The 9,498-nt window shown below is 26.1% G+C and overlaps 1 protein-coding gene across 3 annotated transcripts; it reads left to right on the top strand.

Annotated features, from left to right (window-relative positions):
- Positions 1-2,722: 2,722 nt before the first annotated feature.
- On the top strand, positions 2,723-4,779 carry LOC135924607 (threonylcarbamoyl-AMP synthase-like). Of its 3 annotated transcripts, none has more exons than XM_065459698.1 (6): positions 2,723-2,760; positions 3,211-3,428; positions 3,469-3,664; positions 3,706-3,943; positions 3,982-4,112; positions 4,156-4,779. In XM_065459698.1, the coding sequence occupies exons 2-6, from the start codon at positions 3,368-3,370 to the stop codon at positions 4,211-4,213; spliced, it is 684 nt and encodes a 227-aa protein (XP_065315770.1). In that variant the 5' UTR covers positions 2,723-2,760; positions 3,211-3,367; the 3' UTR covers positions 4,214-4,779. The 3 variants fall into 3 exon arrangements, with proteins under 3 accessions (XP_065315770.1, XP_065315768.1, XP_065315769.1); XM_065459696.1 differs by lacking the exon at positions 2,723-2,760 and adding an exon at positions 2,993-3,028; XM_065459697.1 differs by lacking the exon at positions 2,723-2,760 and adding an exon at positions 3,131-3,158.
- Positions 4,780-9,498: the final 4,719 nt, after the last annotated feature.

The raw sequence follows: 9,498 nt of genomic DNA, 5'->3' as shown, positions 1-9,498 counted from the left end.
CGATCGAAATATATCCAATTTTAAAAATATATGGCCCTCAGTTCCCCTTCCCCAAGCAAAAATTTATAATCGCAGCCAGAGGTGTATTGCGAAAGGAGTGGGAGGGGGGGGGGGCTAAGTTCCTTGATAATTATTTTTGATTTTAGCTTCTTTTCTAAATTTTGAGGAGGCTCAGTTCTCCCCACCCCTCTACCCTCCAAGTATTTTTTTCAAAAATGTTAATTTGAATCTCTAATAAAAAGATTTATGGTCAAAAATCATTTTCATATTTTTATAGACACAACACAGGGTAAAAATGCAAATTATATTTTTTAATATTTGTATTTTCATTTATAAATTTTTATATGTTGCCGGCACTTCTGCATTATTTAAAGTATAGGGATCGATTCACCAAATTAGTGGTGATAGATCCCTTTTAACAGGTTTCGAATCAACTCTAAAAAACTAAACCTAATTTTTAAGCGAAAACTATCATCTTAACCTCGATTAAGATTCAAACATAAAAGATTGCTCAATCTTGAAAAAATGTATTCCTCGAGGCTTAACGAAATTTCTACTATTGGGATATAGCCGATTTAAAAACACATCAGGCAAGATATAATTCAATCTGCATAAATACTTATCTATATTTGATATCGGAATGGATATTTATGTATCAAAATTTAAAAAGAAATCAACAGGCAAATAAAATATTTTTAAAGTAAAATTCAGCCCAAGGAAAACAAGCCTTTATATATATTTTTTAATTTGAATAGATATTGATGGTATTAAAATACATTCTCCAGTAAATAATGGGATGCGGTGCTCAGCAAGATGTAATCGACAGATGTCTTTGGATGTTGTTCAATATCGAGGCTGATAAAAGGTCGGGTTAGTCGCTGAATGTTTTGCTAACTAGGTATGGAGAAAGAGTAAGGTTGCCTACTAAGGGAAGCCTATATTAGATAATTAGCTCAATATTAAATGCGAATAATATTTTTCCCAAAAATTAATTTGACCCGCTGCTTTATCACATAGCGATCTTAGAGCTAGGTACAGCGCGAAGAAGCCATAAATAAACTGCTGTTAGATTTCATTGAATTACACCGATCAGCAGAAGCTTTATAAAATCAGCTTGGCTAGCATTTGCGTTTCATTTACTTGTGCATATAAATTCTGAGATGAATCCCAACCGAATCAAAATGTTAACCTAAACCAAACCAATATTATCCACCCCGTTTATATAAAATTTTACTACTTTACTTTCACATGGGGTAATAATTATTATTTTATCTGAAATTGTATATCATTTGAAAATTAAATTATTTATTATATAATAAATATTAAGTATTTTGGTCATTATATTGCCTAACATTCATTATAAATTAAGGAACAGGTATTTTGCTTATATTATTTTATATTTTGTTCAACCAAATCATACAAATAATATTTTGTTAATTGTGTTGTTTATTCAAATTTGTGAAATAATTTATTTAAATGTTTTTTTACATATTGTGTTGTTAATTTAAATTTGTGAAATAATTTATTGAGTATTCATTTAAATGTTTTGTTACATATACCAGTTGATTGAAATGTTTTAGTATATATACCAGTTGATTATTATACATGTTATTATTATTTTATTTTTTAAAAGTAGAAATAAAATTTATTTAAAACAAAATATAACTTATATTTTTCTTGTTTCTTTTATATTTATATCTTCTAAGTTACATCATTTTACTTTTTTTTTGGTGTTCTATACTTCTGTATTTTTAAAATTTTAAATTTATAGTGAGAATTTTCAAACAATTATTAAGATTTATAATTTTTTTAAACCGTAAAATCTAAATAAATTGTTCACCGTAAATAAAACAGTTCGGTCTCCTGTTTAAAAGGAGCTATTTTATATATAAAGTATAAAAATTCAATCTTCATTATATATTATTTATATTTTATAAATAAAAATAAAAATAAATATTACCTGACTCATATTCTGAAATCTCAAAGCGGATGAAACAAGGGACGCTGCAGATTTTAAAAACTTCAAATTAGCAATAAGATTAGTTGATTAGATAAAATAGCCTTTAGAAGGCATAATAATTTTTTTTTATCGTTTTAATCTAGAGGCAGCGTATACATCGGGAAAAGAGGGGAGGGGGGGGGGGGGGTAGGAGCATTTTTTTCTCCAAATTTTTTAAAAGGTCATCTTAGATTAACATCGAAGAGGGGGAAGGGTTTATTGGGAAGTTATCAATTAAATTTTTTAATGAAATAGGAAAAATACATCATATAAAAATTTGTAATATACTTTTATTATTAACCTATTATAATATACATATATTGCTAAACATAGACCAAATCTACATTTCATATAATTATAGTCATTATTTTTAAATGAAATTTCTGGCTAATTTCCTATTATATGTTTAAATGTTTTAAAAGGGTAGACATTATATCAGCAAACTCATATTCATGTCAAATAATATACTATACTAATGTATTCATCGTAAATGAGTGGAAGCTTTATTTAATTCATAATCTTATTATAAAAAATAACTATTTTACCTTGACAATTATTTGTAGTTTATAGTAGGGCATTAATAATTTAGGTTGCACTTTCTATGATAGATGGATTTCCATTAATTTCAAAAAACATTCAATAAGGCGGGAATATCGCTTTCGAACGGCTAAATTTTATGAGCGAATATTCTGTCATGTAGACGATGTGGCTCCACTATAGGGGAGAGATGTTATAATTCAAGAGCGTTATCAAAATTAGAGGTAGCAGGCAAGTTGCAAATATATTATTGTATTAGGGGTTAGGATAAATCGTCTTAGGTTTGGGATATTGATATCCCTGTTACAGATAGAAAAATTTCCCATTTATACTAAAAAAAATTTCTCTTGCTTTTTTTTTATCTCTTTATGGCAATATTTTTACTGCCATGCACCATTATCTACTCTTCTTAATCACAATATGGAGTCTTTTAAAAGATATAAATGCTTTGCATCTGCCGTAACAACTAGCTTGCTAACAACTTTATGTGAAGTATTTCATTCTTAATACTCAAAATTTTATAAAATAAGGTTTAAGAATATGACATGATATAATATTGTGATATTTTTAATAACTGCATGTAGATTTCCATTTGTTTTTATTTATTCATTTTTTAAATAAAGTATCAATATATATATATGTGTATATATATATTAATTATTATATTTTCAAAGTGATTCCTTCTTGGCCAGCTATTTAAAATTCTGACAATGGGCATAGTGTGTACTTTCTCAAATATTGGGAGATAAAAAAAGGATGACAGCATAAAATAGCATCTCATATCACAGTACACAATTTTCTGATATCTGTAGAACCCCAAAGGATTCACTTATGAATGTGGCTAAAAAACTTTATCCAGATATATTATCCATTAAAGGTCTCTCAATTCTAGGTATATGAAAAATATTTTTCAACAATACGTTATATATCAGAATACAATGAGATAATTCATAAATGCCGTGATATATTATTACATGGGGGCGTTATATCAATGCCAACTGATACAATATATGGAATAGCTTGTTCTGCACAAAATATTAAAGCTGTCCAACGTTTGTATAATGTCAAACAAAGAAATATATTAAAACCAATTGCAATATGTGTAGCAGATATCGACCAAATTTATAAGTAAATTTTTTTGCTTTTGTAATACATCAATATATTAATAGATATGCAGAGGTAAATGTTGATAAATGTATGTTGAATGAATTATTACCTGGACCATATACTCTTTTATTTAATCGTAAATCTAATTTAAATCCTGACTTAAATCCATACAAATCAAATGTTGGTATTCGCATACCTAAAGATGATTTTTTATATAACCTAACAAAATCATTATCAAGTGGCCCAATTGCATTAACATCTGCCAATCTCTCAAATGAGCCAAATTCATTAGAAATTAAAGTTTGGAATTTTATTATATAAATTTAAATTTATTATAGGATTTTAAAAATATTTGGACCAATTTGGATTTAATTATTGATGGAGGTAAAATTGATAATAAAGAGGCTCAAGGATCTACCATAATTGATCTAACTAATTTGAATCATTATAAAATAACAAGAAAAGGAAGGTTTTTTTTCATAAAATTTAATTATGTTTATAGTTGAAATTAGTGGACTAGAAAAATGCATCAAAATTCTAAATAAATATAATCTACAAGATCTAATATAAAATATTCCAAGAAAATACTTATTTTTATTATTTAATATAGATAATTATAATCAAATTTATCTCAATCATTATAAAATGGTTTATAACTGTATATATCTAGACCTATGCACCAATTAACAAAATTATCAGTGATAGCCTTCCAGCTGATTGATGAGAAATTAGAATATAATTTAAATTTAATTAGAAATATAATATTTCATATTAATTTATTATGCAAAATTTATTTATAACATCTTCCCTGAAGAGATAAAAACAATTTCATTTCATAAATAATGAACTATCATTAATGATTTTTATAAAAATCTTTAGTGAGGCCAAAGATTTATATATTATGCTAATGAAGGTTATGATCCAGTCTTTGGTCTGAACTAGACCAATACACATGCATGATCTTAAATAAAAGACTGGTCCAGGACCAGTTTTTTTTAATTTTTTGTTATATATTACATATATTTTTGTTTTCCCCTAATTTATTTTTAGTTTATTATATAAAATATAAAAGTATGTGTTAACAATATAATAAATAATATAAAAAGATAAAATATACACAAAAAATATGAATTGAATAGTAGGCAATTTTAAATATTATTATAAGATTGATCCAAACTGTGTTCTTCAAAAAAAAGACTAGTCCATTTCTAGTCTAAGACTGATAGACTGGACTATTGACCTTCCCTATATTATATAAAGAATTGAAGACTAGGAAATTTACCTCATTATTTTATTTATAAATTGTAGTTTAATGGTATTTTCAAAAAAATTATATTACTATAAATTATTTAATAATAATTGAAACTTTTCTGAATAGGTTTTAAATGTAAACTGTTTAATTTATATTAAAACATCCATTTATATTTTATTAAATTATCATAATATTAACTATAAGTTAAATCATCAAAAATTTATATGCCTATATTAAGGCAACCATCAAGTGCAAAAATTATTACTACAAAATTTAATGAGAGTTATGAAATTTTATAATTTTTTAGCCTATTTTTATGCTTCCAAGTCTTATTACAATAATTTAAGCACTCAAAAATGTCTTAAATAAGCATTTAAGCTGGGAGCCAGAACTAAAAAGAGTTCAAGATTCAAATTTTTTAAAGAGGTTTTGAATTATTATAAATTTTAAAATTAGGTATCAGTTTAGGTTTGAGTTGGGTTCATTGCAGGAAAAAACCCCCAATTATAGAAAATTTAAAAATAACAAATGGAATATATATTATCCATAAATATCAAGGACTTTGTTAGCTCGTTCAACTTGGAGGTAGCGTCATTTTTATTTCCCACAATTAGCAAAAGAAGAATTTTATCTAAAAGTTGAGAAAAAATCGTATAGAATTTTTGGAGGTGCTTCAAGCTTATACCTTATACTTTGACAGTAAGCAATGCCATTATTTTTCATCAAAATTTGCCATATTTTGGCTTTAGGGAAATGGCTATTTTTTTAAAATGAATGTCTTGTATTTTAGACATTATAGATTACATTTTATTCAAAGCTAACTTCCTAATACTATTATATGAAAAGATATATTCAAAAAAGGAAATTTTCTCTCAGGGGTTTTCTTATGATGTATAGTTTTTTAATTACAATTTTAAATTTTGGGCCAAGCTAGTTTTCAAGGTTCTATATAAACTCATGTAAACCTTAACATTATAAAAACTAAAAAATTATCTTGCAAATATAAAATACAGACAGGCACGTATCCAGCGGTTAAACCCCCCCCCCCCCCCAGTAGCAAGAATCTTTGAAAAAATATAAAAGGACTTCATGAATTGTGATTTGCAAAAGTATTCTATTTCAAATAGACTATATTCTATTCTAAATATTAGCAAAAAGTTATATTAATTTAAATATTTATTTCTTGTATATTAATATTTATATCACGAAAATTTAAAGTCTAACATTTTTTTAACTTTAAACACTGATTTTATCCAAAAAAATTATTTAATTCATCTCTATTAATAGCTATAAAATTTAGTGTATGAAATGTTCAGTTATCCAAATAGGTAGAATTCGCTGAATATAATACTTTCCGAGACTTTGTGCAAAAGAAACTGCAAACAGCCTACACGACCAGATAGAGCCTTTGACATCGCGCTGATAGAGAATTTTTTAAATCTAGAAGATCATATTTTGTATCCTAAGGAGAAATATTAGAATCATCTAAAAAAATGGATTTGACTGAAATTATGAGAATCGCGGATTGGCCATTCCATGTCAAATCGATCAAAAAAGGTACATTTTCGGACGACCCCTTTTAAAATTGTTAAAAATTTCTGGAATTATTTAGATAGGTATATAAATGAGAAAGCTGTTTCTTTAGCTCGCTAGCACACCTGCCAAGATATAGGGGTTCAAAAGTGGAAAAAAAGAGCCACTTTAGAATCTAAAATTTTTAAAATGCCTATATCTCAAAAACTATTTATAGTAAAAAAATGTATAATATATCATATTGTAGGTAAAAAAAATCCCAAAAGGGCTATCAAAATAATAATAAAAACTGACGCCAATTTGAGTCTTTAACTTCCAGTTTACTTATCTTGCTTCACCTGTATTTTTAAGGAAAAACGAGTTTGTTTTCGAAATTTTTTTTTGCTTTTATTTAGACACCTTTTATAAATATATATACGATGTCAAAACCTTACAGACGCTATCGACTTTTCCGAAATATACATTTTTACCAAAAATTGAAGAAAAAAGTAGATGGCGCTATTGGTTGAAAAATATTATTCTTAAGGAAAATAAAAATATTAATACGTTTATAAGAAATTAGATAAAATTTTCCACTTCTGCCCCCCCCCCTTCCTCCCACCATCCTTAAAATGTTTTACATTTTTTAGATCTCTACTTTGCTACTTTAGCTAATGACTTATAGTTCGATTATAACAGCTGCAGTAAAAACCAATATTTTATTAGGCATATTATCGATTATATTTTACAAAATAAACTGTTAAAAACGATCTCTCTTTCTGCGTAATATTTTTAACTTGTCCGTTCAGATTAATTTTAAATATTACAACCCGTCTGCAGTTTATTATTTTATCGTCTATCTACCAAAACATTCTGGATTTGGAGAGTGCAAAATCATATATTTTAGGTGCAGATCAAAAAATTTTATTCTATATCACAGATGGACGTACCAAGTATTAAAATATTGCAACCCATTTAATCTACAGAGACATGCTTATTATCGCGAGAATCTAAGAAAGATTCTACCCTGGATGACCCAAAAAAATTTACCATTCAATTTAGATATGATAATATGCTCATCATGCCGACAAAAATTAGCAAACATTTATACTTCAAATGACAATGTAGATATTGATTCTCCCCCTCATATAATTAATCAAGAGACTAATGATAACATTAATATATCCCTACAATCAAATGGGGAATCTCTCATTAAAAGAAAACGCTTATGTGAAAAGAAATATTCAAAGAAAAAAATATCTAGAGTAAAAAAAGTTTTAACGGCTAAAATTATACCATTATCTTCATCAAATAATGAAAAATTTGATGAAATTCTAGATACCTTAAAAATTAAAAAAATTATATGAAAAATATTTATTATTGGAAATTTGTTACATCATTAAGTGGCTAATGGGCATTTGCCCACTCTGATCCTTAGTTTAATTATTATATTTAATAAAAATTCAAAAATTTTTAGTATAAAAAGTGAAAATATCCGGTTATTGATAAGTTAGCAACAAAATTTAACCATAATCGGTAATTTCATAAAGCGCCATCTATTTTTGGAGTTGATAGCTTCGCCAAGGTTTTGATATCGTATATATATTTAGCAAAGGTGTCTAAATAAAAAGCAATAAAAAATTTCAAAAACAAACTCCCTTTTTTGCTTAATAACACAGGTAAAACAAAATAGGTAAACCGGTAGTTAACGGTTCAGATTGGCGCCAATTTTTATTGTTTTTTAATAGCTCTTTAGAGATTCTTTTTACCTACAATTTGATATATTATATATTATTTTACTTTAGTTTTTAAGATATAAGCATTTTAAAAATTTTACAGATTCCAAAGTGGCTCTTTTTTGCACCTTTGATACAGGGTTCTCAGTCCTGAAAATAAGATTTTAAATTTAGCAAAAATAAAATTTTTTAAATTTTATAAGCGAATTATGATATCTTTCAAAATCTAGATGTAAGTTTACATATATGCCAAAGAAATGATTTCTGGATTTTTAGCACATTTATATCATTTTTAATAATAAAATTTGGCAATTAATTAAAACTTACTTGCAAAGTTTTGTAAAACAAAATATTTTTTTTATTTGAAAACAATTCATAATATAACCTAGAGATTTAAATCAATTTGATTAAATTATGCCAGCCCTAACTATAATCACTATTGTTTGATTTATTTACAACTGTTATTATTTTATATCTAAAAATTAAAAGATTTTTCACAAAAAAAAAATTTGGAATTTTGAGCAAAATTTGATCAAAATATTGCTTGAATACCAAAAATATCTGAAAATATTTTATTCTGAGCATTTTCCCAAACCCCTACTAGAGCACTAAGGATATATCCTGGTTTGATTTATTTTTGATGCCTAATGCTGTTTAAAAAAATATTTTTTATGCCTAACTTTGACAATGCATTGCAACTTTGCATTTAATAAAACTCTTTTACCTTGTGATTGTGTTTTTTCTCGAGTCTTATAATTTGATAATCCAGGAGACAACAATACATATTCCTAAATAAATGTGGCAGTAAAATTTTTACATAAAAAAATGATTTTATAGTGAAAAGAATAATTATGTTTTAAATAGTTTATATATTTTTTGTATTTAATTTTGACAGAGTTTATATATGTTACTTTATATTCAATCCATCCTGGGTGAACGTGTGTCCTGTAAGAGATAAAATGCCCTAAAGATTATAAAAAATTTCAAATAAAATTCCAAAAAATAGACCACTTGTTCACAAACAGGTCAAAACTTTAGGCTTAGATGGCCCGAATTTGAAAAATAATTATTTTCATGCTTGGCCCAGATATAAAATTTTCTTATTTTAGGTTTTTGGCCTGATCTAATTTTAAAATTTCGTTATTTTGAATAATTTGGGCTATATTTTGCAAGTTGTTTTAAGTGGGAAATCGAAAATATAAGCAGTAAATAAATATCAAACGCTCCTTTATTTTGATTTACCAGATAATTAAAATTGATGAAATTTAAAAATAAATTTAATTTTTAAGCCCCGTCAGGATTTTTAAAAATCATACCATTTCTCGGCCCATTTCCGTGCTTTGAAAAATATTATC

This window comes from Gordionus sp. m RMFG-2023, chromosome 2 (assembly GCF_954871325.1).
Source record: "Gordionus sp. m RMFG-2023 chromosome 2, tfGorSpeb1-WG-v2, whole genome shotgun sequence".
NCBI classification, from domain to species: Eukaryota; Metazoa; Nematomorpha; class Gordioida; order Chordodea; family Parachordodidae; genus Gordionus; species Gordionus sp. m RMFG-2023.
Note: the sequence above shows the minus strand (reverse complement) of the source record. Positions and strands in the feature narration are given on the sequence as shown.

Coding starts and splice junctions, on each gene's coding strand:
- LOC135924607 (XM_065459698.1), top strand. CDS start 3,368: ATGAATGTGGCTAAAAAACTTTATCCAGATATATTATCCATTAAAGGT. Junction 3,429..3,468: donor TAAAGGTCTCTCAATTCTAG/GTATATGAAAAA, acceptor GTTATATATCAG/AATACAATGAGATAATTCAT. Junction 3,944..3,981: donor CAAATTCATTAGAAATTAAA/GTTTGGAATTTT, acceptor AATTTATTATAG/GATTTTAAAAATATTTGGAC.